Source organism: Stylophora pistillata, chromosome 9 (assembly GCF_964205215.1).
Source record: "Stylophora pistillata chromosome 9, jaStyPist1.2, whole genome shotgun sequence".
In the NCBI taxonomy this organism is placed as follows: domain Eukaryota; kingdom Metazoa; phylum Cnidaria; class Anthozoa; order Scleractinia; family Pocilloporidae; genus Stylophora; species Stylophora pistillata.
In genome coordinates, this window is record NC_142527.1 from 5,812,911 (window position 1) to 5,839,292 (window position 26,382).

The window sequence follows — 26,382 nt, forward strand, 5'->3', positions numbered from 1 at the left end:
AAATCATCTGCAAGTTTTAGCCGCTGAATTCGGAAGCTCGAAGCTTGTCCAGGCTCGCCCTTCTTTAGAAAAGCCAACTTCAATCTGTGCTGCAAGTGAAAACATTATTTTGTGTGCAGACGATGCCCAGAGAGGAATTATACAAGTGACATTACGGCACTACAATGGAGTTGGCATTGCTGGTACCGGAGTCAGACTAATGACCTACCTGACTGGCATTTTGAATATCATATCTATGGAAGTTCTCAAACAAGCTTAGAAGTTGATCAACTTCTAAAGAACAACTCGGTGTCTTGTAGAGAAATCAAAAGACTGTGAATTTGAAGACGGGATAGCGTTCACTAATTCGGGGGATCGAAAGTTAAAGTTCTTCAGTCCTTCTGAGAAAAACGTTAAAACCTTGATGGGCTCTGGTCAGGAAGGAGCAAGTGATGGAACGGATGAAACGTGTTCTTTTACGCAAGTTCATGGCATCTGTTCTATGGAGAAGACGCTATTATTCATATCGGATGTGGCTACAGGCTGCATTAAACTAGCGTCGGGACTCAGTGGTACTGTGTCGTTCTTAAAGTATCACATGTAAATGACAACATCACAAAGACCGTTTCTGAGGTGAGACAACGGCACAGTATAAAACAAACCACAGAAGCCAACGGCCCTGAAAGAACTCTGCCTCATAAAACTCAAGTCTCACTTAAACTGCTCGAAGGGATACACCGCCTGCACAACTGCATAGCCTCGATTAACGATTATCTCCAAGACATTGAATTGAGCACATTACTCACAGTAGTTGTGGAGAATCTACATGTAGTTTCACATTTTAAACATGAGACCTTCACCGCATTACAGTATCCCCAAAACTTTGGATTAATTACCAAGGAGTCGTTGAAGAGAGTAACGAAATGGGCAACCAAGTATTTCACTCATGAAAAATCCTACTATCCTGTCCCTCAGACCAGCACGGAGTTTGCAAATGTAAACTTTATGCGACCTCTACATTCAGTAGAGACCGACCCCAAGATTGAAAGTGCTATGTAAGAATCTGTGGAGAAGTATCGTCCCTTGAGGCAAAGGACAGTTCGGGAGGAAACTACCAAGGACAGGGCAGGGGCTTTGCCACCGGCCGTCTACACGAAGCAACAAGATTCCACCAAAGTGGACTTGTTGGCGGGACTAGGTAACGATTTTTACTCGGGAGATCAGTCAGTAGGGTTCAGCAGCGACAAAAGAGCTGTTCAAGCTACTTCGAAAGGTGGGAATGTGACAGATATCACATTTGTTGACGACTGTATCGTTGAAGTGGCAGTTGCTGAGGTGCGAACACATGCAGACGAATATGACACGGACTCAGAAACCGACTTTTCTGACCAAGAGGATGGAGATGTTACCCCAATTACGGTTTCTAGATCTGGGCGGCTAGCTCGCGCCCATTTTCGCTTGGATTTCTAAGGTACGCTTTCTCTGATATCCTAGTTGAAAAGTAGACAAAAGAACGTTCCTTTCCGATCATTTCATCGGAGCCAATCGCAATCGAAGCTTTGTAAAACAAAGCATAAATCCAATATATCGTGCTAGAGGACTTTTCACAAGTTTGTTTTCTTTCTGATGATCTTCTTTCCAACATTTTGACCCGTTAAAAAGAAAGTACGGTCCAGAAAAATTTAATCTCAGTTAGTAGACTTTTTCCTCAGGTGTTCGAAAATAACTGCCATTTTGTCTAGTTCGCTTTGCATTAGCGCATGAGCGCTTCGAAGTTGCCCATTTTTACAACTTTCGTGTTTAAAAAAAACGCCATCATGGATATACGTCACTGTGACGTATCAATAGTCAAACTTTAGTTCGGCACTTTGTCCTTATTGACTAGTTTGACCTTTTGTGAAAACATATTTCTAATACTCTCAGTAGTTGAAATGAGGTGAACTGTCCTGTTGTTGAATGTCAAAATACATACTAAAATTCAAAAGGAAAAGGTGTAAGCGTCTACAAGCTACCGGAAAGTGAAATATTAAAGAAAAGTTAGCCGGCAAAAATGACCCGCGACGACGGCTTGCCGAACCCCGTAAAACCTCAGAACTCAGTGCCAGAACGAAGACTTCCAGCGAGATATACCGGCACGTAAGTTTTCCTTGTTGACCTTCGCTTCGAACTGAAAGTTATGCTTACCTTTTCCATATTCAACACAGCTCTCAGTTATTTATTCTATGAGTTTTTTCAAACCATTTTATTGTAAGCGAATAAATTGAAGCTCGTAATGGTGGTACAACGTGTGTGGTAAATTTTCAGTCGCCACCCTTGACCAAACACGATTTTCGACATCATGCGCTTTACCAAGCGGTGTACAAATATATCTTGTCTTTCCCAAGTCTGTTATGAGTCCATCGAGTAAATTTTCTTTACCCAACAGTCACATTCTCCTGCGGAGAAAAAAACTACATGACATTTAATACATCACTAGCAAATTATCAAGACAAACACGTTTGCGACTAATACAAACTATCCTTCGTCAGGCAGGCGCCCATATTTCACTATATCATATCGATTGGACACGAGAAAAATAATATGAAAATATTTGTCTTCCAACCAACTACTTGAGGTAATTATGCAGTGCTTATGTTTTCAAAAGAAATCGAATGCTAGGGTTACCCTGACAGGAGGGTTACCCTAACGCTCCCACATTTCTTCTTTTTCTCATCGACGTGTTTACAAGGCAGCTAGGGTTACCCTAGCGCCAGGGTAACCCTAGCTGCCTTGTAAACGCTCTGCTCGGGATAACTCGCCTACTCGGGACAACTTTTTACTTGTTTCCAGACCCTTTGAACATTGATAACAATGCGTGCGGTTACCAAGCATAGGTAAGTTGTCCCGGGTGGTAGGGTAACCCTAACAGTGAAATTTTGCTTGTAAACCCGGGCTATCTTTGACCCGCCTGCTAGGCTAACCCTTGCACAAGGGTTACCCTCCATGCTTGTAAACAGCGTTTGTAATCAATTTTGACAGTGTTTACGCACACGAAGAATGATCTTCAAGTCTAGCATTTCTAACTTGTTGGATGCCAACTGAAGCTGATCTCAGTTCCAAATGGCTCGTGTTCCGTCTATACACCGAAGCTGGGTTTCTGTAACTGCAAAAATAGTTCGTCTCATTCCGAAGTAGCAGTGTAAAATGAATCCGTAGCGGGCACTGCCGTCTTCTTTAGCAAAGTAACTATCACTCCACAGCTAGGATTTGTCTGAGGAAAAAACCTTTGCCTTTCAAATTGAGTCGGTGTCCTAGTACATTTAATTCTTAGGAGGATACACTCTCGTTTTCCGTAGGTTTATCTTGACAGTTGCCGCAAGAGAACCACTCGCGATTTCCAAGACGTGAGCGACTGAGCGGGTCGACGTTTCTTCTTTAAATTCATTTTCTTGACTTTCTCTCTGTCTTTCTCCCAAACAGAAGTATCTCCTTCCCCTGAAGACGAGCCATGTTTCGTTTGAAACATAAATGGATGTAGTATATCCTCTCGCTAGATTAAAATCCAAGTCGAGAATTCAATAGCTGGCGCCCCCATCGCCGCTGTTTTCCTTTTTACATCCAATTCAGCAAGGGATATATTTTAGCATGTTTGACTATTGCTACGTCATAACAAAGATGGCGGATTTCAATTTGAAAATGCCGATTTTTGGAACGTAATTGTTCGCAACTAAAACGCTTTCAGCTCAAATGAATAGCCAGTTAAGACAATTCAAGCAAGGAACTCGGTTTTGATCTAAGTAAACTTTTTCTAGACCGTACTTTCCCTTTAAGTGGTTGCAAAGGGATGTTGCGCACGGGCAAACAGAAGTTTGTGTTCAGAAGAGTCGTAACTGACTTACCAATGACTGAAAAATGACTGAAAGTCATTTGAAAGATCTTGTTTCATTCCAGAACTGAGAAAAAGCAGTTCTTATTGTATCAGTTTTCGACTGAAAGATTTTCAAGTTTACGTTATATGTGCGCTATATATGCGCTGTATATGCTTGTGTTCAGAAGGGTCGTAACTGACTTAGACAATGACTGAAAGTCATGTCAAAGATCTCATTTCATTCCAGAACTCAGAAAAAGCAGTTCTTATTGTATCAGTTTTCGATTTAATTTTCGAGTTTACCCTATATGTGCTTTTCATCCAAAATTATAGGGTCGGAAAGTAATAATTAACTTGCTAAGTTAATCATTAACAGTCATTTAAATGACAACTGACAAATGGCCGAAAATTTAACTGACAACTGATAAATGGCCCAAAAGTTAACTGACAACTGAACTTCGTACCCCCCCTCACCCATTCAGACCCTCATTTTACTGATTCTATGCTTCCGCCTAAATCTTCTCTGTACAAACAGTTTTCCGCTCCATTTATAAAGTTACTCAAAACTTATTGTTCCTTGGGGGGGCGCGGACGGTTCTACTTGTGTACTCTGTTGCCATGGGTACGACTGACCTGGAGGTGGATACTGAGGAACTTGTTCCTCCCCAGGGTACGGTGGTGGTGGCTGCAATGGATACGGGTACCCTGAGGGTGGTGGATGCGCGTTAGACGGCGCAGGAGCAAAAACCACAGGAGGGGGTGGGTAAGGATTTGATGCCGATTGGAAAGGAGGTTGGCTTGCCGGTTGCTGAAATGGGGTTGGATGGTGAATCACACCTGAATGTATGGTCTGAGACATCGAGGCGGTAGTTTGTGTCGCCATTGAAATCCTGGCAGCCGCGGATTGATTCCGTCTGGTCTTCCTGCATTTTAAAACACATACCAGACCACAAGTGCAGATGACGAAGACAACCGAAAAGACAATGGCGAACACACTAAGCGAAGATAACTCTGGAGAAAGAAAAATATTAATAATCATGTAAAGCTACAACCTACCTCCTCATGTATCCTTATCATGGCTCCTTTTAATATCCTATTCTATTGATTTAATCAACTATTTTATCAGTTAATAAGTTGATATTTTCTGACAAGCGATCTTGAAAATTAGAAGCGACGTAATTTCAAGTTGGGGGCGACGCAATTTCAAGTTGGGGGCGACGCAACCATATTTCGAGGTGACGGAACTTTATTTAGAGGCGACAGAACTAGAGGCAACCGTGGAAAAAGGCGAGATCACCTCCAACCCGATATTAAACGCGAAAAACTAAACCCAATCCTTCGAACAACTTGGTCCTGAATTTTAATTCGCCAGTTGGCGAACAGCATGAAGTTATCTCAACGTCCTCCATGCAGACCAGCGCTCATTATACGAGACGTCGTCATTAACTTTTTTGCACGACTACACACTCAAATGGTGATCAATCGCAACGAAGAAAATTAGTGAGCACAGACCTGTCTCTACGCACCCGATTCGCCTTTAATCTACCGCTTATAAGCGAATCTAATTATACCAAATTACCGCATACATGCTGATAAAGTAGGACCTATTTACCTACCGAGACTAGATTACCGAGAACAAAACAAAGGCCAAAACAAAAGAAAACAAAGGAAAAAAAAACAAAGGAAATGATTTCAGAATGTCTTCGGTATCGCAGTCGCACTTGACATGTGGCAAGGTCCAAGCGAAAGAGGAAAATTCATCGCTTTTACATCTGGTAAAAAGAGATCATGGATAAAATTCCACGCGTGAAGATTACTGAAGAACAGAAAAACATTCTGAAATCATTTCCTTTGTTTTGTTTTCCTTTGTTTTCTTTTGTTTTGGCCTTTGTTTTGTTCTCGGTAATCTAATCTCGGTAGGTAAATAGGTCCTACTTTATCAGCATGTATGCGGTAATTTGGTATAATTAAATTCGCTTATAAGCGGTAGATTAAAGGCGAATCGGGTGCTCTACGACTCGGACGTCACGATCTTGCATCCACAAAGCAGATGCTTTTTTTGAAACTTAAATGCTTATCTTAGCGAACAAAGATAAAAGATGGTTAGCGGCCGCCTCGAACATGTTTGCTAAAACCACATTTCAAATAGCCCGGCTTAGTCCTATGTAAGAAGTGTCTTACTAATAATACTCATGAACTTAGTTAAGCAACTCACTTTTTTTCTCTTCTGCTGTGAATGTAGCCTTGAAGCCATCGTAAAACGTAGAATCGGAGTCGGATCTGAAACTCACCCTCATGTACCGTCCGCTTGAGAGAATGTCCGCTGGCGTTGAAAGACCACAGAATTTCCCTTTACTTGTGCTGTAACTTTCTTTCCCGTCACGAACCTCTACATAATCTTCACTGCATGATCCGTAGTCAGATTCCAGCTGAAATTCATAAAAGCTGAGCTTTACAATCTTTCCCTCTGGCACAGTGATCAGCCAATCACATCTCATATTTGGTGGGTATGAAGAACCTTCCTTTGGACTTTCTAGGGTTCCATATGTTCCACTCAAACTCAGTTTTTCATTGTTGGCGTTCCCATAGTAACACTTCTCCTTTGAATTAGCAGTGGAGGCTATGGAAAAACATGCGAACAAGTGACTGTGAATACATGAATATCATATAATGAACTGCGGATTGATAAATAAAAGATGATACTGATTTTCGCAATAAAGAGTATCACTTTAAAAGGAGTAGTGAAAATAAAGACTGAAAACAAAATTCAGGCTTGTACAGGAGTTTAACCCTTACAGGGTATGAAGAAACTTCCTTTGGACTTGCTTAAGTTCCTTTCGTACCAGGCAAACTCAGTTTCTCATTGTTGACGTTGCCTATGTAGCACTTCTCCTTTCAAAAAGTAGCAGAAGCTATGAAAAAATACTCCGAAAAGTCATCAACTCATAATTATAGCGCCATACTCTAACAAACTGCCTAACTGGGTATTTGTACAAACAGACAGTAGTCTTATTTCATTTACACCATCTCTCTCATAACTCACTCCGAGTTGAACAGCATCAATCATAGCTGCAATGGAAAAAAGAAATCATTTCCACTTGTTTGCCCTCGAAAAGAAGAATGACGCACGGTTTTCTCATGGTCGTCCGCCTATAGAACCAATCCCAACAATGGATTCTTAGAATTTCTTAGAATTGGGCACCAACAAAAATAAAAACCGAGGTACTAAATTGACGTGTCCACTTTAAGTATATATCTATCGGCGTTCTAGGCAGCAATCTGATTGGCTACGCTGCTCACCAGCTATTCCGTGAAAGACAGTGAACACTCTTTTCTGTTTTGATGTTACGTTCCGAACGCCCAGTAGATTTATTCTAAAACATTCAGTTTATTTGCTCTCAATTTCTATACGTGATAGATAACTCAGGTTTCACCCTCGTCCAATATTGAAAAAATGGAATCCATGTTGCCGTGCGTCTATAGAAATCTCGAGCTTGGAATCAAATTGTAAAATAGAGAAGTATGTGGCGTATGAGATCGAAACAAAACTCAGGCTGGTCCACTCAATACTTACAGGGCTCTGAAACTTCGTAACGTGCTTTAAATCCTTTTTTCGTTCCAAGGGCAAATGACGTGGAGGAAAACGTAACCCTCATGTGATTTCCTGTCGAATAAAGATCTACTAGATTCTCCAACGTGTGATATCCACAATAGAAAACAAGCTCTTTACTCGAAGAGTCCTTCCCGTCACGAATCTCCACGAAGTCTTCTTCCTCAGAAACATCTCTACAGTGGGTGAAGCGTGTTCCGAGGTCATAGTCTTGGAACGTCAACTTCACTATTTTTCCAGAGGGAACGGAGATCACCCAGATGCACTTGGAATCACTTGGATATGGATATGGATAATAAGGACTGAATATTGTTCCAGAAGGGCCACTGAGCTGCATGACATCATTATTTGAGCCTCCAGATGTTTTCCGACATACTCCAGCGGCTTCCTCTGTTAGGAGTGAATTGAACATTTTCATTAAAATCCTCGTTTTTTATGTACATTGCGGTTTATCTGGGAATGTTCAATTTACCTGTCACTTAAAATTTATATAAGAAAATATCTGATTTTGGATTGAAATCGGAACCACGGCCTCTTAAGTCAGTTACGATCAGATGTTCAAGGGCTCTCTCCCCATGGCACCGCGGCACACTGGCCTGTGTGATTGTTTTTAACTTTTTTATTATAAGACAACTTGGTTTTGACAGCCTGAAATAACGCCACCTTAACATCCCTAGTCACCATAAAGTTGCCACGTTTTATTTATTCATTTATTACAATTTATGGCTTACAAAAAAACAGAATTTCTGCTTCTGTTTCTGTTTCTGTTTCTAAAGATTTGTACATTGTACAGGTGGAAGAACAATAGGACACGTAGTCCCCTACTAAACCCAACCCACCCATCCCACCCCGGGGAAGGACATCCATCACACAGTAATCTCGTGCGTGCGAAATTAACCTCTCCTACCCCTCCTGCAGGAGACGGGACCTCCATTTATTCGTCCCTATCCGAAAAGACTAGAATATCTAGCCATTTCTTGATGTTATACAAAGGTAGCATATTCTTCTCAATTATTTTAAGACCTTGAGTGCTGGTCCGGCCGGGGCTCGAACCCTCGACCTCCCGCACAACAGTCCAGCGCTCTATCCATTGAGCTAACTGGGAGGCGGTCTAAAGAAGCCAAAGGGATAAAATGCAAAAGAGTATTGGACCCCATATCAGAGCAGATCACCCATGGTACTAGAATGAAAATAATGATGCAAATTAATTTATGGTAATAATAAATATACATATTAAACAATAAATACACTAAAAGAATGAACTAGTCCATGGAAAACTTTCTAAGACTTTAAAAGAATTTACACCTGTTGCCTCACGAATACAAAGGGGAAGGGAGTTCCATGTTACTACAACTCTGTGAAAATAACTACATTTAAGAACATTCGTTCTTGCGTGCCTCATCTTTAGAGTTGTCTTATCGTTGTGTCTAAATGAATAGTGATCAGTATCCTAATAGAAATCTACATGAGGTCCAACATCAAAATCAATTATTCTTTGGAGAGCTTTGTAGGTGCAGACATCTCATCACTGTGTGGGTGGGGGGGGGGGGTACCCTACTATCTTCTAAGTTAAATTTAGCCAACTTACTGTTCACTTCTTACACCAAGAGTACTTTTTGTAACATTATTCTTTAAATTTTAGTCTGTTTAAAAACCCACATGCTGGTCAAATTATGGACAATTATGGCCATTTTACTGTTTATTTCTTACACCAAGTATTTTCTAAACAGCAGTTTTCAACTCTTACTTGGTTGAAAAGGCTTATGCACAAACAATGTTATAAATTACCTTTCAAAACAGCTGAAACACTCAAACTGAAACGCTCCCTTCTTTTAATATTGTCAGACAATAACTTGACATACAGGTGATGCCCAGTTGAATAAATAACCTCAGGATGCACTTTTCCACAGAAGAACCCAAGGAAATTAGACCCAGTGCTGTTACCATCATAAAAGCTCAACTTGTCGTCAAAACAAGATCCAAAGGAATTCTGTCCAACTTGAAAGTCATTAAATGTCACCTTAACTATGTAACCAGGGTAGTTAGCTTGAAACAGCCATGAACATTCCAAGTTAAAATTGTAATTAGATGGATAGCCAGGACTTGTGACAGTTTTATTGTACCATTTAGAGACAAAAATTTCTTGTGGAAGAAATGAACAACCTAAAGTTTAAGGAAATCATATTAAAATGAGTATATACAAACAAACAAACAAAACAAACAAAAAAGAAAACAAAGCAAAATGAAAATCTTGTTTCATTTCATTTTTTCTTTTCATCTGGCAATGGAGAAAATCAAAACTTCAAAATAGAGGAGGTAAGTTTCTAAAGAAACTGTAGTGGTGTTACTTCCTAGGAATGTAGGGTCAAGGGGATCCTGTCACTGAACAGGTTCCCCCTTTCACGACCAGAAAACTAGAGTGAAGTTGCATATTTTAGCGCATTTTTGGGGATTTGGGAGGGTAAGAAAATTCTGGTAATTAGGAATATACAAATGGCCTTCTTAAAAGGCTCTTGTGAGGTGGATGCATTAACAGAAAGTAACCAAGCTGAGATCATGAAAATTGCATTTGCCCAAAAGTGACTATGATGAGGTTTAATTGGCCACTGAATTTATTATAATAGGATGGGGGCTTTGGGATTTTTGGTTTTGACTGTTTTTTTAATCAGTTTTTCGGTTTTTGGGCCAAAAAGGTCTGGTTTTTCGCTTTTGATGTTCAGAGCGGTTTGCAGATTTTACGTGTTTTTGCATTCGGTTTTCACGAAAACTCTGATGTGGTTTTCAGTTTTTCCTTTTTGACCCCTTTAAAGGTGAAAATGTAGCAGTTTTGCCAGGTTTGCATGTGGTTTTCAGTTTTGCTGCCTTTTTTTGTCGGTTTTTTCCTCCGGTTTTGTGGTTTCCCAGAGGCCCCAATGCCCCCCTCTAATAAAATGGGGGTTTTAAGAAGCCAGCACCACATACCAAGCAAGTAAGTAAATATTTGTTTGACCTTCAGGAGCTTTGTAAGTTGATTTCCTTTATTTTTGTGTCCTTTAAGTGTCAAGTATTCAAGGGTGATACTGTGCAGAGAAACAATATCTTAGTCATTCAAAGTGGTAAAAGGGTATAAAAGTTTTGTTAACTTACCTTGTCCAAAGGCAGTTTCTGAAGCCCAGGAAGCTAATACAAGACCTATGATCAAAATTTATGTGAAAGTTGTTAATATGAGAAGAGTATCAAATTAAATTCACAATGTTTAGGAGAATTGCAAACCCTAGGTTTTAGAATATATCAACAAAGTTGAAATGGTAAATTGGTCACCGTAACGATTACAAAAGCTGACGTTTTGAGCGTTAGCCCTTCGTTGGAGCGAATAGAGGAATTGTGGGTTGTGTGTGCTTTTAAAGGCAGAAAATGGAGCTACGTTATTGGTGGGAACATGGCAACGAGAAAAACATGAATAAATTAGTGGAATAAAAGATTGCCATATGTTGCTTCCTGGCATAGCTCCTAGGTTTTTGAGACTTGTTTAACAGAAAACCAAACAGTTTGAGGGACTACACCAGATAGGAAAATGTACTTAACTGACCTTTTTCAACAGCTTAAATTTGGAACTATGCTCTTTAATTACGTACAACTGCCTAGAGGGAAACATTTAAGTTTAACTAGTAACCAACTTTTCCCTCTGATTAATCCACTAATTAGCTAACTCCCCACCACCCCCATCTCTACCCATATAGAACAATAGACTTGGTTAAATCTACGTGTTACATTGGTCTTGAATGGTTTGACAAAACGAGGGTAGAAACGAGCTTTAGAGTACGTTTACAAATTAAACGAGATCTCAACTGAGGTGACGTACGTGACCAATATCAGACACAGACTTTGTAAATTCGTAAGGTTTGAATGCAAATTCGATCGATGTCACACCGAAATCAAGAACAACAAATCAAGAACCGAAAAATCAACAAATCAAGAACCGAAATCGATGAAAAATTTAGATACCAGTATAATGCTCTCCTCTCACTACCTCGACGGGTAAAAGCTATACCTTCCTTTAAAAGTAATTCAGTGACGGAGCTGCACCACTGATGTTCATCTTCGAGTTGTACGCACCGTAACTTAGTCCATCGTTTCACACCTAAATTTAGGAACTCCCCCAAGAAAGATCGTACAAATATAAACATACGAGATCTACCTAAAATGTTGAGGCCTGATCCAGGTGCCATGAACCATCCGGTGAACAGAGATTACGAAGTAACCAGATATTATAATTCTTCATGTAAATAACCGCATCAAGGCGAGGGTGGAATCATGGGAACTTTGGGTTCTCTTGTACAAGAGATCACATGATCCCCAGCAAATTATCTGAATGGTTGGGGTGCTTACAGGGGAAGCGTCAAAATAAGTCGACGTTGAAAGGGAAAAAAAGGAAGTCTGATATACGACGTTAACTTGGTTTGGACTGGTTAGGAAAGAAAGCCGAATCACGCCCTTCGCTCCGACGAAGGACTAACGCTCGAAACGTCAGCTTTTGTAATCGTTACGGCGGCCAATAGGCTCTTTGCAGGACTTAGTCACGTGCTTGGTTACCACATAGCAACGCATTGCTGGTGAGCAAGCAAACCAGCGTCCCGCTCATTGTACTGTACAAGAATTGATCAACTCAAGCGAAGCGAACTTTGACTTTTTGGTCGAAAATATCCCAAAAGCTAGTTGTAAAAGAACAAACGAGATTTATTGTGACTTCAGTTTCACTGGACTTGAAGTTCGCCTGATTTACCTTTGCTCTGGGAGTAAAAGCCAGGCGAAAGCTCAAATATAAGACAAGATATGGCCGATCCTTCGGGAACGAGTGACGGTGAGTTTCCTTGTTAATAGACATATTTTAGTCTTAGAAATGTAACGTTGTTCGATACAGAAAACGGTTTTTAGTGTTAGAAATTAGATTTGCTTGAATCCAGAACATTATGATCTCTATTTCTGATTTTGCGTGTTGAATTCTTTTAAGTTCGTTGAACACAACTAGTGTTCACATTCTCGCTCGCTTTCATTTTTGCCGTAAGTGAGTGGCTAAATTCTCACCGTGGTATTTCGTTATCATAATCTTTTCTCCAACCAATTGCGAACACAAAACTGAGAACAACATTTTGTTCTGTTTTAGAACCTGTCAAGAAGAAAAAACGAGGTTCTGCGTTGCATTGTTGTGTTCCACAATGTAACAATGACTCCCGTTACAACAGCTCGTTGTCTTTTCATCGTTTTCCTAAGAAAGACGATCAACTCAGAGCAAACTGGATCGTAAAAATTAGACGAGACATTGGTGACAACTTTAAGGTAGGTGCTAACTACAACCCCCTGAATAGTAGTACTTGTGAAATTTCACTCAATGTACTGTCATTCAATTTGCGTGGTTATCTACGTGTTACTTATAATTATGTTTCTCTTGGATTGCATGCAATTTTTTAGCTTTAATATCTTATTTTTTTCTAGCTCACTGAAGGCACCAGGGTTTGCTCTGCACATTTTGCAGAGGAAGATTTTCTGCCCCCTGACCGGGCTGGTCGACGGAATTTGAAAAAAGATTCTGTCCCGTCTGTCTTCAATTGGTCAGCTAGAACGACCCAAAGAAGAAAGATTGTAAGACATGTTGAAAGGTAATAATATCAATTGCAGACAGAACGCATTGACATATGGGTATAGTAATAACAGTAATAGTTATGATAATAATAATAATAATAATAATAATAAGGATAAAAATAATAATAATAATGATAATAATGCTAATAAAAATGACAAAAATTTAGTAGTAATAATAATAGAAGAAAATCTCTACAAAAGCTTCATTTTGCTTGTGTTTGTAGCCAATGACTCACTCTGAAGAGAATGACCCTCTGTGGCTCCACTTTCCTTTAGACCCTTTGTATCAACAGCCCCTGATTTCTTTCTCTGTATGTCTACATCATTTATATGTTTATTAAACTTCTTCCCTTTAGTGAGACACAAACAGACGAGAGTGATGTAGAGCCTGAGCTACCTAAAGCACCATCCCAACTAGAGCTAGATTATCAGGCTGCAAGGAGTGAGATTCAGAGCCTAATGGAGCAGCTGAAAATAACTCAGTTAGAAGTGCAAAAAAAGGAGGCCGAGATGAGAGTACTCAAGGAGGCTGCTGCTGCCACAAAGGAGTCATCAGAGGCAAAAATTCAAGAATTAGAGGCAAATCTTAAGATTAGTCGATTTGGCCTGGAAAGGTTCTCTAAAGATAATGCTCTTGTGAGATTTTACACAGGTTTTCCAACTTATGATCACTTTAAGCTATTTTTTGAACTTGTTAAACCAACTGCAGAAACAATGGTTTATGTGTATGCTTCAGGAATAGGTGCAAACAGGCCAGGAGTACGCAAGATGCAACTGATAGATGAGCTTTTTTTATTTTGTGTTCGATTGAAGCTTGGTTTATTTGAACTGGACTTTGCCCAGCGTTTTAGTTTGCATGTTTCTAGTGTGAGTAGAAAAATAACAACTTGGGCCAATTTTTTGTACTTCTTTCTTGGCAATCAGCCAATATGGCCAACTAGAGAGTGCATTAATGAACTTATGCCAGATAGCTTGAAAGAGCTGTATCCATCGACACGTGTCATCATTGACTGCACTGAAATTTATGTCCAAACCCCTTCTTCATTGCTATTACAGTCTCAGTTGTATTCATCGTACAAGTCTAGCACTACTTTAAAAGGTTTAATTGGGATTGCTCCTCATGGGGCTATCACATTTGTTTCTAGCCTGTACACTGGTTCGATATCAGACAAAGAAATAACTCGTTGTTCTGGCATTTTGGATCTTCTGGAGGCACATGACAGTGTCATGGCAGATAAGGGATTTGATATTGAAGATCTTTTAAGCAGTAAACAAGTTTCTTTGAATTTGCCACCCTTTCTTCAGAATCAAACTCAATTTTCAGCCCAGGATGTTTTGGAAACAAAAACTATTGCAAAAGTAAGAATCCATGTGGAACGTGCAATAAGAAGGATAAAGGAATTTCATATATTTGACTCTGACATCTCATTGTCTATACTGGGATCTGTCAATCAACTGTATACAGTTGCCTGTTTGTTGACTAACTTTCAAGGTGCACTGATCAAAGACACAGATGACAGTGATACCACTAACAACTAAATGTTCAGTATATAATAAATTCAATCATAGCCAGGAATCATTAAATAAAGAATTTGTACATATTAGGTTGCACTGACTGTGTACTCACATTGTGTGAACTTTATAACAAGGAAATTCATAGCAATAATACAGCTGTTATTGTAATGGTTACTGTGAACTTCACAGGAAATAGGTAAAGAAAAAATAATCAACTCTGTCTTTTGCAGTTTGAAAAAAGATGGGATCAAACATAATTCTTTCACAGAAAAAGGTAGTGTCGTTGATGTAACTGAAAAAATCACACCACTCAAGGCCAGTTAATGCCAACTGACATTGGACCTGATAATGATAGTCATGATTTCTTTTAAGCTTGAGGACATTGGAATCGTTGTCCTTTGTAAGATAGGCCACATTCTCAAAGTCAGTTGCACCTTCTTTAACAACCTTTATCTCCAAAAGGCCAAAAGGTGAAAGGCCTTGCTCTTCAACACCCAAATCAAACACTTTGCAGTCAGGGGTGCATCCCAACCATGGACATTTTGGATTTATCACCAGCCCTGATGGGAAGAGATTCACTTGATTTTGCTTGGCTTTGCTGGCATAAATAAATGCAGCCTGGGGTTCCAAATCTAAGCCTCTCTGCATAGGTGCTGTAACCACATGTCTTGATGGGTTAATTTGCCTAACTAGGTTGTCGAAGTTGCTTTTTCTTTTGGCAACTTGTCCAAATTTACTAGCTGTGATCCTTTTGTTCCTTAACATTGTCCAAAGACCACTCTGACTTTGTGCCCTTGTTTTTTCCTCCACTTCAATGGCAGTTTGCCTGGAGAGACTCAACACACCCAATGAAGTAAGCTTGTCTTGCTGGAGACACATAGACACATCATTTTCAAATCGCATCTCAGCACTTGGAAGAGGCAACTCTGGGAAAGAAGTACAGGAGTAGTTGTTTATCAAGTACTCCTCAGATAGCTTCTGTTGATAGGATATTACACTTCCCTTCACAGCATGACCAAATTTGGTAGATACCAGTTGTAAAGGAGCATTAACTCTAGGAGCTATTGTTGCTATGAGTGGTTTTGGCTCAACACTGTTGTAGTGGCTCTCATCAAGTACTCTGTATTGCCTGGCTGGTAAATACAGAGTGTTTTTTATATATCGGTCATAGTTAGCCCCAGGCCGTGGTTTCTTGACCAAGACTGACTTTGGACTTAATTCTTGATTTCCAATTTTGCGTTCTCTTGGAATGCTCCACCTCTCTTTCATGCTCGTACATGTTAAGTCGTCTGGAAGAGAAGAAAAGCCCAGTTGCTTGCAATGTGCCAAATAATACAGGAGGCCAACAACATGATTGCAATAGCCCCCAAGGCCTGCCACACAAGAGCACTTTCCAGAAATGGCTTTTGAGTCAACTACAACAATTACGTAGAGTTGATGAGGGAGTTCACTCTTTCTCATTGACCGATGGCACTTGGCAGTAATGTTGGCAGAACCCTGCTCGTAAGATACTGTAAAGAGAGGAAAAAACACATCTCAGGTCGATAGTATGAATTAAAAAGACATCAACAACTAGACAACTTTCAAAGAGGAACGTGTGTGTGTATTCACAATTTATATTCTTACTACATGAAAACTCACCTTTCACATCGTGTAAATATCCAGGTTCAGCGAAAAACTTATAGCCTTTGATTGTGTGCCTGCAGCCAGATTCTTTCTGGGCATACGCTTCAACCTCAGAAAATGTAAGGTCAGGAAATGCTGACAGGTTGGCAGAGACAGCTAGAGGAAAGAAATAGAGTGGTACATAGAGATATCACCTCCAATTCAATGTGAACCTTCTAGAATAAAGAATGGCGTAAAACTTCGTTTTGTATCGTTAACACAAGATAAAACGAACAATTTATTATCATGAGTCAGTAATATCCAAGACTAATATAGCGAGCGAGAATGTAAACAACACTAGTCGTGTTCACGGAAAATCGGAAATGTAGATCATAATCTTCTGGATTCAAGCAAATATAATTCTTAACACTGATGATGATTTTCTGTATCGAACGATGTTAGGTTATAAGATTGAAGTACGACTGTAAACAAAGAAACTCACCGTCACTCGGCCCTAAAGAAGCGGCCATGTCTTGTCGTAAATTAGGGCTTCCGCAGAGCTTTTTCTCCAAGAGCGAAGGTAATCAGGCGGAATTCAAGCACAATCAAACAAAAGTCACGATAAAATTCGTTTTGCGTCCTTAAACAACAAGCGTTTGGGATGTTTTCAACCAAACAGTCAAAGTTCGCTTCGCTTGAGTTGATCAATTCTTGTACAGTACAATGAGCGGGACGCTGGTTTGCTTGCTCACCAGCAATGCGTTGCTATGTGGTATCCAAGCACGTGATTAAGTCCTGCAAAGAGCCTATTTACCGCTTCAACTTTGTTGATATATCCAAATTACTTCACTGAAGAGTGTTGCGTGACGAGCAGCCTACAAGCGTGACCCGCCTAGGGACATGGGGCAAAAGTGATCAAAAATTGCAATGTTTGGGACTTTTCTTAAGCTCGCTTTCGCCCTATGCCCCGCAGTAATGCAGTGACGAGATAGACACAGTACAGCTTCCATTAACCACTTATTATTCCTGGTCATGATCCTTTTTGAGATCAGATAACTAATCAATATATTATTTTTTCATCCTAAAGGGGACAGAAAAATAAGCATATCTTACACTGATAACAGGGGCACTGAGAGGGCTGTGTCAAGAAAAAAACGAATTCCTCTTGCCATAAATATGCAGGAAGCAAAGCAAGCCATTGACGATTATCTAACCTTTACAAGCAAAGTATGCAAGACTTGCCCTTTCACTCCCAGAAGAATGAACAAGTAACTTCAGGGTTGCCACTCATTAGAACCCAAAAAATTCCCTGACTTTTCCCTGACCTCAAAAGATTTTTCACTGATCTTGAATTAAATTAATTATCAAACAGGCCAAATCCACTTTTACGTTTCTCCACCACTTTTAAGCTTTCTATCTGATTTGCTACACTCAGTCGGCTACTTCACAAACCTTTGTGGAACCCTCAAAACAAAATTCCCTGACTTTTCACTGACTTTGACAAGAACTAAGATTTTCCCTGACCGTGGCAACCCTGAACTTCTTCCCATAATATCTATGCATTTTCCAACAAACAGGTATTAACAATACTCAAACTTATCAGATTGGAGTTGTCATCTTGATCTAACACCAAACTCTTGTAACTAATTTACAAGGAAATCTGTATCGGCTAGAGGGGAGAAATTACAATCACATCTTGGGGGTTAAAGAGAAAGACAGAATCTGAGATCCAGTTAGATCATACAGTCCTGCTAATGTTCTCAACTTTTAACAAGTTTATTTAGTTTTACTCGCAAGATGATCAGCCTTGACTGAAGGTATTAAAATGTTACAACAGTTAAGACTGATTATCTTGATCCAACAACTGTAGATATCAGTGTTGTTAAATACTTGTAGCTACTGAGAGTTCCCTCTGAATGTTATAAATTACCATAAAAGTGTGATCAATCACAACTTTGACAAGAGGAGCTGAACAGAAATAGTAAAATGTAAATGATCACGATTAAGACAATGCCAAATCCTGCATTTTTTTTTCTTTCAGTCTAGCTGATTAATTAAAGTATTCAATCACTGGTGTTGTACGATGATGATGATAAACTTCTTTGAATGGAAAGACAACATTCTGTACACTTTAAAACATTTTTTTTTTTTACATCTGCTGCCATCAGAACAGAGGTCTAATACAAGCTTGTCTTTTTCATAATACGAAGGAATTCAGCTTCATTGATTTCCCCATCACCATCTCTATCAGCCTCGTCAATCATTTCCTGCAAAACAGGTTAAAAAACAAAAATTAACCCTTAACTCCCACAATCTCGCTGTTAATTCTTACCTCTAGCTGCTACACTTTTTCATGTAAATCAATAATGGGAATTGGGTGTAACTTTTACCTTATAAATAGAGAATATTACATTGCCGCGCGGGGATACGAATTTTATCTTCGAGTGCTGAAAGTATCTCTCACTCATTCGCTGCACTCACTCGTGAGATACTTTCAGCACTCGAAGATAAAATTCATATCCCCAAGCGGCCATGTAATGTTCTGTTTATTATATAGATACTGATGAAATTTCCACATAAAAGACAACTTTTTTTTATTCATTTTCAAAACAGCAATTGGGTAATTATGTTGGTAACCATGGCGACACCAATATCCTCACACATGAAAGATAAAAATAGTATCTTCACTGCGTGCGGTGAAGATATGATTTTTTAGTAAAAGGAGAAATCCTGGTATTTCATCAGTATCTATATAATAAGTTTGAGTATTCTCATTACTTGTTTGCTGAATAATTTATGGATATCATCAAGAGATGTTACATGTTGAAACCCCTGGGGCACACCTAAAAAATATTTTCTGCTGTTCCTTGCATGCAGAGATGGGGAGGGGTGGGCAAGAAGTACAATTCATCTAGGTTTCCTTCAAACAATACACTTCCAGACAAGGACAAAGTTTGGTGCTCTGAAAAGTTTTCATGTCTACCTACTTTCAGCGTTTGTGAAAAGGTATTAACTGTTAACCCTTTGGCATCCTACAGGGCTCGACACTAACTTTTCAACTTACTAGCCAAGCGGTTAGTGATATCTTAGCTGTTTTTAGATGTTATGACAATTTCAGTCTGTTTACTAGCCAAACTGGCTAGTGGAAATTGAAAACCAGTAGCCATAACTGAATTTCTACTAGTCTGTGGCTAGTGGGCTACCGTTAGTGTCAAGCCCTGATCCTAGCCTAGACTTCCATTTTTCCTGACAATATCCCCCCCCTGAATCAAACATTAAGGTCTCAAATTCTCCTTATCAGCACCTCAGGAAATGTATGCAGAACCGTATGGAGAATATGCATACTGATGTTGGGGAAGTTAACAATTAAATAGTGTTACATGTAACAAATGCTCCACAAAATTAAACCCTGCATTCTCTTGCATTTATTGCTTTTCAAATGCATTCCTAAAATAACTATCCTTCCCAGCACTTTCAAGGAAAGTCACTACCCACCTGTCTTGCTTGTAAAAGTAATAACTAAAGCAACACATTTTTTACACTAAAGATTTGTTTTATCCAAGGGATTGCTTCAAGGAGGTGTAGAGAAGCTCACAAACAAAGAAAAAAGTCTACCTGTAATTCTTCATCAGTTAAATTTTCACCAAGTTCTTTAGCGACTCTTTTTAGGTTTTTAAATGATATTTTCCCCTGTTACAAAAAAAGGAAGACAAAAAAACTGACTAAGTTCTCTTAGGTTTGGTCATATTCATCTACAAGCTATATCAAATATGAAAATATTTAAGAGCTTAGTAGCTAAAAACTTAATTAGTGCAGACAAGGTCAGCTCAAACAACATCTGCTTTCAAACAAAATACATCACACAGAGTAGAAAAAAAGCATTGAAGGGAAACAAATTAAAGTACTGCACAGTAATAGAAACAGAGAAAAGGTTTTGCTACTGTCAGTAAAAGTATGAATTTACCAAAGCTTAACACAGTCACACAAATTGAATTGTCTCTATTGATATAGTTAGTAGCCACATGGCAATGCACCAGTTTTCATTTTGGAAGATACCCCACTCCTAGAATTTCAAGTTCCTGCTATCTCAAAGAATACTGTGCATCCACCATATTTCAGTGAATTAGGACTTACCGTGTTATCGTCGTCAAAGAGTTTGAAAGCTTTGAGAATTTCTTCTTTAGAGTCTTTTTCACTCTGAAAGGAAACAACAAAACTCAGCAACTGGAACAAAGACAGTAAAGGTTATAATTAAAACAGAGAGGAAGACTATGTGGTGACCATTACTGTAACAGTACTTGCCTCTGGTATCAAAGAAATTGTAGTTTCATTGATAATGTTGACACAGTCAGTAATTATTATTGTACAGCTGTACAGTCTATATCACAACACAGTAAATCTTTTTCTCTTTCACAGAGTATGCAGGGGCACAAAATAAAGAGTTGAAAACAAAAGCATTAATTAACTTAAAACAAAAGCAATATAAAAGGTGCATGTCTAGCTCACCATTTTTGCTGTCATCATTTGGAGAAACTCGTTAAAATCAATGGTTCCTAAAATATGAGAATGAAAAGATCAAGTTGGGCAAGATTCACGAAAAGCATTTTCAGCTTGAGAGACTCAAAAAAGGGATATGGGTGGCACAAGCAGATGTGAAACTTGAGAAACTCATTTTGCAATAACGTAGGGGCTGAATTTGAATGTTTAAGTATTTTGCATCATTACAATACACATCTGCAACATACATGTCCAGGTGGAAATAAAATCAATTCCAAGTTTCTTAACTACTGACAGTAATCTTTTAAAAGTGATTTATAAGAATTTTTGAAATTGTTATCAAACCTGATCCATCTTTGTCAATGTCTGATATCATTTTCTTGATTTCTTCTTTTTTTGGTTCAAAACCCAGTGCTCTCATGGCAACCTGTGAGTAATGGTAATAGGACAGAGTCAACGACACAAAGTACTGTCGCCAATTAATCAAAACTATTACAAAACTTGAGAAACAAGGAGGCCACCCGCTATACGTTTTCATAAAAGACAACAATCAACTTGGCAAAACACGTGACCACAGCACATGCACACATTGCATAATGTCCAATTAAACAGTCAGGTTTGACACATACACTGACCAATTACAAGCACTGTCCTATTAGTGCTTGCATCGGGCTGGTGAGAACCAAATAAATTTTGTTTTAGTTTTGATTACATTAAAGGTATTGACATGATTTTGAGAGCAAGTTGGTGTAAATGAGCAAGAATACATTTTTTGAGGTGTGAGTAGTCCAGTGATCAGTGCCCTGGACTCTGGGTCCGTTGGCCCGGGTTCAAGTCCTGGCTGGGACATGACATTGTGTCCTTAAAGCAAGACGCTTCACTCACATTGCCACATTGCTTCGTCTTCTCAGATAAGACGTAAAGCCTTAGGTCCCGTCTCCTGCAGGGTTAGGGATAGGAGACGTAAATTTCCCATGCGCGAAACTACGGTGTAGTGGATGTCCTCCCGGGGGTGGGATGGGTGGGATGGGTGGGAAGGTGAGATCACTACATGGAATGAATTGGCTGCCAGAGGTGCCTGATAAAAATGCTGACTCTGATCTCAACCTTACTATACTGTTAAGCGCGACTGAATATATCCACATAGAAGTCTGTGCTATATAAATGTAAATATGTAATGTAATATGTAGTTTACATGAAAAAAGCAATGTAGAAAGTCAAGACAGACAAAAGTTTGATAGAGCACGCTATTTGTAATTTGCTCTTGGGTTACAACTTTGCATCAGTATTTAACATGAAAAATGCACTGGTTTTCAGCCAATCAGAAGTGTGTAACTTTTTCATGTGTTATTTAACAAATGAATTTACAATACAGTAAACAATAAATATTACATGTTTACCAAGCAAGTGTTCCATTTTATAATAATTTTGTTTCTTTTTTTAAGCAAACTGATATGCTCAAACATGGATGAAAGACCAAAGAACAAACATATAGCTTCTAACTAAACCATCCTGTACAAATACAAAACACTCTTTACCTTTAGCTCTTTCGCGTCAATTGTCCCAGATCCATCAGTGTCAAACAAATCAAATGCCTCTCTTATCTCTTGTTTCTGCTCTTCTGTTAATTCTGGCTTTGGACCTGAGTTACAGAAGTAAAATAGCAATCAACAGCTAATAACCCTAACTTTAACCCTTACCCCAAGCTAATACTAGGGGAAATGAGTAAACCATATGAGTAATAACTTCACTATGAGCCCTCTCTTGGCAAAATTCATTTGTATAAAATCTCATATGTAATTCAAACCAACCTGTTTTCTTTCTCTGCCCAGTTGAGAGAGCCCCTTTTCTGTATGATGCTGCCTGTAAAATGAAAAGGAAATGTAGTCAATACACCCAGCTACATACACTATACAGTGTACACTAAAGGTTTTCATCCCAAAACAACCCTAAGATATCTGGGAACAATTTTCTGTAAGACTACCAAGATTACGGTAATTTCTTTTACTTCCTTCACTGCTGATTATGGAAGCCTAGAGTCATGTAAAAGGTCTTTTTGAGGGAAGTCCATCTAAGGGTAGTCCATTTGGGTATTGCATGGATAAAGGGTAAGGGTTTTGTCGCTCAATGTTCACTCCCATATACAAAACAGACATGAGAGCTTTCTCTGAATTTGTTTCACCAACATAAGAAGACCCTTATATCAGTGCTTTCAATAAGACCTGGCACCCGCCAGAGCTCTGGCGGGTATTCTTTTGTGAGTCACCAGGTATATTTCACCATGCTCAAGTTGCAGTCACCATGCTTAAGTGGCTCTCCAGCGGGTGCTGCACTGAGGTAGCCACTTATTTCAAATCCTATTGAAAACACTGACATAATTATGCTAGAAACCAAACAGAATGGGACACAGGATTTGTAAAGCAATGAGGCAAAAAAAATCATAGTAAACATACACATATCCAGGTTGTAACAGGAAAAATCTTATGTGATCAGAAGACGAATAATCATGTGATCATGGACATTGTACAATTGAACAGCCATCCCTCGGAGACTGCCTGTTGTGCAAAAATACCCAGATTGTGAAAAGTAAACGGAACAAAAATTGCTACAATTAGGGCTGTTGGAGGTCCTTGGGGTAAACTGAAATGCGGTTAAAACAAGAATTGAAAATGTAAAATGCAACATGACTGCGAAAATGAACTAATTGGGGGTAAACTACAGTACATAATTTGACAGGCTTACAGATTATAACTGAAAATAAAGGAAAATAAAGGAACGATAGCTTTCCAGATTCATGAGATGCAAAGCATAAAAGTAAACAACAAATTTAAGAGAGAAGTTTAACGGTCGCGTCTAGTCCTAAGCAGCAACACAAGAATTCCATTTTGAATAGAGCTTTTTCGATGTGAATGTAAAGTTATGGAGTCTTCACACGCTTCATAGAATACGATGAAGAACTACATCGACGCGCAAGGCTTCGCAACAGATCAGTGTCTAAACATGTAGTTTATACAAAGCCTTTTCTGGTTCAAAATTTGTAATTCCCGGTGTTTACACTCCCTAACGATCGTAAACGATCGCATAAGACTCCTGCAATATCAGCTTTTGTTTGTAAAATTTGTCCTCAAAGGAAAATCACAAGGGGCGAAGGTTGACGGAGCAGAAGAACTGAAATTACCTACCATTGTTCTGATGTTGGACACACGGTAATGGCAAGGCTGTAATCCAAGGATTGGCGATTAGAAATTAGTTTGACAACAGATTTTGTGTTTGTTTTACGCGGTGAACGACCATGAAGAATCGTGGTGCATTGTGGACTTTTGCGCTTCCCGCGTCAATGAGAGAAGACTGGGGTTACCTAAACTATTTTCTATCCCAGACTCTTATCATTTTCACAATATTCAAGACGAACCTTTGTTTTTTTCCCTTTGTTAAAGGAAAAAGTGTTTTTCTAGGTTGCTTTATAATTTTGTGTTAAGCTTTGATTGTTTCATGCCTAACTTTGTGCCAGAAATTACGATAAGTGTAACGAGATCGCCATCAACTCATCGGTACGTCTGACTGATTACAAAAAAGACGTGAAATGCGTTTATAAAATAAGTTCCAATTATCTTAATTTGAAACCGCTTGCTATTTTTATTTGTAATCTTGTGAAATAATTTGTATCTTCATCAAAACAAAATAGGTTAATTTGGACAGGAAACACTTGCATTGTGACACCTTTCGTTAATCCACCTGAAGTAATTCAATCAATTAGGTCCTTTAAGGGTCGAAAATGAAATTATTTTCAAGCACTTAACAGGAGTTTGATCAATCCTGCTTTAGTAGCACCAAGATCGCAGTACTTGACCAGAGGAGACCGACCCTGGAGGCGAGAGACCAAGACTTATCCCAGACTCCCTGATCCCGGCCTGGCACGCATGCACTGAACTTAAGTCAGCAGCTTTGTGAAGGAGTTGTGCCAGGGTCTGATTCTCCTCAAATAACCTCGGTCGCTTGAAGATCTTGTGGGTGAGAGAGGGTGTGTTTTGCGCTTTTCACTTGAAATAGTTTTCATTTACCAAAAGTGCGTTTTTTATGCCCTGCCCATGGTGGCCTCAGGAAGGAAATTCTGGAGATTCATTCCATAACTGACCTCATACGTTACCAGCGGAAACTATCACAGACATAATTAATTTATTTTCAAATAAGTATCTTTGATTCTGTTTCGGTTTGTATACCTCATATCATGATCCTAGCACTTGAGCGAAGTTTAGCCGGATGGTAAAAAGTGATAGGTTCTCAAACCGCGGAAATGTATCTGTGTGTTGACGCGCCCTGAATGTAATTTTAAGAGTCTCTGTCATCATATAATGAGTCAATATTTGCTCCAGATGTTGAAAAATTATCTGCAAATCAGAGCCGGAATCGCACGATCTTTATCTGAAAGGAAGCATGGTAGTCCCGCATGGCAATTGACTGAAAAACAAGAAAGAGGTAACGAAAGTTATATAAGCTTCGGTGAATATTGTCGAATAATCCCTTCGACTTCGTCTCGGGGATTATTCGACGATATTCACCTCACCTTCGGTGAATAATTGTTTTAGTATAATTTCAGAGCTGAACAACAGATAAATTTCTAAAATCATAACATTTTAGTAAAATTTATTACATTTTGTTTTAATATTTTATATAAACCGCGTGGAGCGGTTTATATAGCGTCATATAAGGAACCGCTCGACCAATCAGATTGCTGGAAACTCTTTGCTCAGCTCTGAAATTATACTAAAGGATTATATACAAAAAGCTTGGCTTGGTTAGCTCATGTTGTAGAGTACTGAACTGCGCGTGCCAAAGAACCCTTCAAAAGTTTTGGGACATTCGACCAAGGTCTGCGCTTGTTTCCTAAGGTTTGTGAATCTTAAAAATTTAATTTATTTATTTATTTACCTATTTTCGATATTTAGACAGGCTGGCAAAGTTCAGCTTAAAAGCTGGTTTATATAGGGAACCTGTCTACACAACAACAAGGCCAGACTCCTACACCGGAAGATACATTCCATTCTTATCGCGAGAAGTACACGAGCTCTGCTTTAACGTCCCCTACTAACCAGTGCCAATAAGATGCAGGAGATATGCATATGACCTACGATTTATCGTCCTTATCCGAGACTAAACGTCAAAGTAAAGGCAGCACATTCCCCGCAGTTATATAGAGACTCTGAGTGTTGGTCCGGTCTGGGCCCGGCTTAGACCCTCGGCCACCCGCTTTTTTTTCGACCATTTGCAATTTCAGCAGTGTCCTTTGTGCCCACAACCGACCGATTAACGCGATTCTTGACATTGAACAGGTGGGTACTTGTTTATAGCATATAATTTCACTAACCACAATACGGACCAAACAGTTTGTGAAAAAGATAACAAGACTTGATATTTCGTTCATATCCACCAAAACGAGAGGACGTTGATGTGTCGCCCTCCCCCCTTAAAATATTAATTATGTTTCGGGGGGGGGATGTGCATTTGACAGATCACTTGCATGAGGTTCTTGAAGGAGCAAGGTCACGCAGTTCGATCCGATGTGCTGATTAAATTTCCCCTTAACAAATTAAAGCTATATCATAACAAGATAAGGATAAATTTTGAACTGACCACAGATAGTAATTTTTGATTAGCATAATATTGTCTCCATTATTTATATCAGCTCGCATACCACTCTTGGCAGTCCAAT

At 39.1% G+C, this 26,382-nt stretch overlaps 4 protein-coding genes across 5 annotated transcripts; 1 reads left to right on the forward strand and 3 right to left on the reverse strand.

Annotated features, from left to right (window-relative positions):
- Positions 1-3,884: 3,884 nt before the first annotated feature.
- LOC111336482 (exoskeleton protein RP43) lies at positions 3,885-11,756 on the reverse strand. 2 transcript variants are annotated; one of them, XM_088733648.1, is made up of 6 exons: positions 11,614-11,756; positions 10,563-10,607; positions 9,225-9,599; positions 7,401-7,826; positions 6,042-6,446; positions 3,885-4,837 (listed from the first exon to the last, which is right to left on the reverse strand). In XM_088733648.1, exons 1-6 carry the CDS (start codon positions 11,642-11,644, stop codon positions 4,383-4,385), a joined length of 1,737 nt encoding a protein of 578 aa, XP_088589774.1. In that variant the 5' UTR covers positions 11,645-11,756; the 3' UTR covers positions 3,885-4,382. The 2 variants fall into 2 exon arrangements, with proteins under 2 accessions (XP_088589774.1, XP_088589773.1); XM_088733647.1 differs by lacking the exon at positions 11,614-11,756 and adding an exon at positions 11,467-11,604.
- Positions 11,757-11,958: 202 nt separating this feature from the next.
- Positions 11,959-14,656, forward strand: LOC111330696 (uncharacterized). Its single transcript, XM_022935601.2, has 4 exons — positions 11,959-12,276; positions 12,580-12,752; positions 12,909-13,072; positions 13,412-14,656. Exons 1-4 carry the CDS (start codon positions 12,249-12,251, stop codon positions 14,592-14,594), a joined length of 1,548 nt encoding a protein of 515 aa, XP_022791336.2. The 5' UTR covers positions 11,959-12,248; the 3' UTR covers positions 14,595-14,656.
- On the reverse strand, positions 14,585-16,994 carry LOC148722920 (uncharacterized). The gene is made up of 3 exons (XM_088733654.1): positions 16,678-16,994; positions 16,212-16,352; positions 14,585-16,081 (listed from the first exon to the last, which is right to left on the reverse strand). The coding sequence occupies exons 1-3, from the start codon at positions 16,703-16,705 to the stop codon at positions 14,754-14,756; spliced, it is 1,497 nt and encodes a 498-aa protein (XP_088589780.1). The 5' UTR covers positions 16,706-16,994; the 3' UTR covers positions 14,585-14,753.
- Positions 16,995-17,173: 179 nt separating this feature from the next.
- On the reverse strand, positions 17,174-24,006 carry LOC111336494 (uncharacterized). Its single transcript, XM_022942603.2, has 8 exons — positions 23,855-24,006; positions 22,484-22,535; positions 22,211-22,314; positions 21,018-21,099; positions 20,682-20,728; positions 20,310-20,372; positions 19,791-19,865; positions 17,174-18,442 (listed from the first exon to the last, which is right to left on the reverse strand). Exons 1-8 carry the CDS (start codon positions 23,855-23,857, stop codon positions 18,353-18,355), a joined length of 516 nt encoding a protein of 171 aa, XP_022798338.1. The 5' UTR covers positions 23,858-24,006; the 3' UTR covers positions 17,174-18,352.
- Positions 24,007-26,382: the final 2,376 nt, after the last annotated feature.

What these genes read in the sequence shown, in the direction of transcription:
- LOC111336482 (XM_088733647.1), bottom strand. Translation starts at nt 11,602, where the DNA reads ATGTTTATATTTGTACGATCTTTCTTGGGGGAGTTCCTAAATTTAGGT. An exon ending in TTACGAAGTTTCAGAGCCCT is followed by an intron (nt 6,447 to 7,400) that starts GTAAGTATTGAG and finishes GTTTTTCCATAG; the next exon opens with CCTCCACTGCTAATTCAAAG. An exon ending in CACAGCAGAAGAGAAAAAAA is followed by an intron (nt 4,838 to 6,041) that starts GTGAGTTGCTTA and finishes TTCTTTCTCCAG; the next exon opens with AGTTATCTTCGCTTAGTGTG.
- LOC111330696 (XM_022935601.2), top strand. Translation starts at nt 12,249, where the DNA reads ATGGCCGATCCTTCGGGAACGAGTGACG. An exon ending in ACATTGGTGACAACTTTAAG is followed by an intron (nt 12,753 to 12,908) that starts GTAGGTGCTAAC and finishes ATTTTTTTCTAG; the next exon opens with CTCACTGAAGGCACCAGGGT. An exon ending in ATTGTAAGACATGTTGAAAG is followed by an intron (nt 13,073 to 13,411) that starts GTAATAATATCA and finishes TCTTCCCTTTAG; the next exon opens with TGAGACACAAACAGACGAGA.
- LOC148722920 (XM_088733654.1), bottom strand. Translation starts at nt 16,705, where the DNA reads ATGGCCGCTTCTTTAGGGCCGAGTGACG. An exon ending in TTCTTTAGGGCCGAGTGACG is followed by an intron (nt 16,353 to 16,677) that starts GTGAGTTTCTTT and finishes TCTTTCCTCTAG; the next exon opens with CTGTCTCTGCCAACCTGTCA. An exon ending in ATATTTACACGATGTGAAAG is followed by an intron (nt 16,082 to 16,211) that starts GTGAGTTTTCAT and finishes CTCTCTTTACAG; the next exon opens with TATCTTACGAGCAGGGTTCT.
- LOC111336494 (XM_022942603.2), bottom strand. An exon ending in AAATGATGACAGCAAAAATG is followed by an intron (nt 20,373 to 20,681) that starts GTGAGCTAGACA and finishes GTTTCCTTTCAG; the next exon opens with AGTGAAAAAGACTCTAAAGA. An exon ending in TAACTGATGAAGAATTACAG is followed by an intron (nt 18,443 to 19,790) that starts GTAGACTTTTTT and finishes CCTGTTTTGCAG; the next exon opens with GAAATGATTGACGAGGCTGA.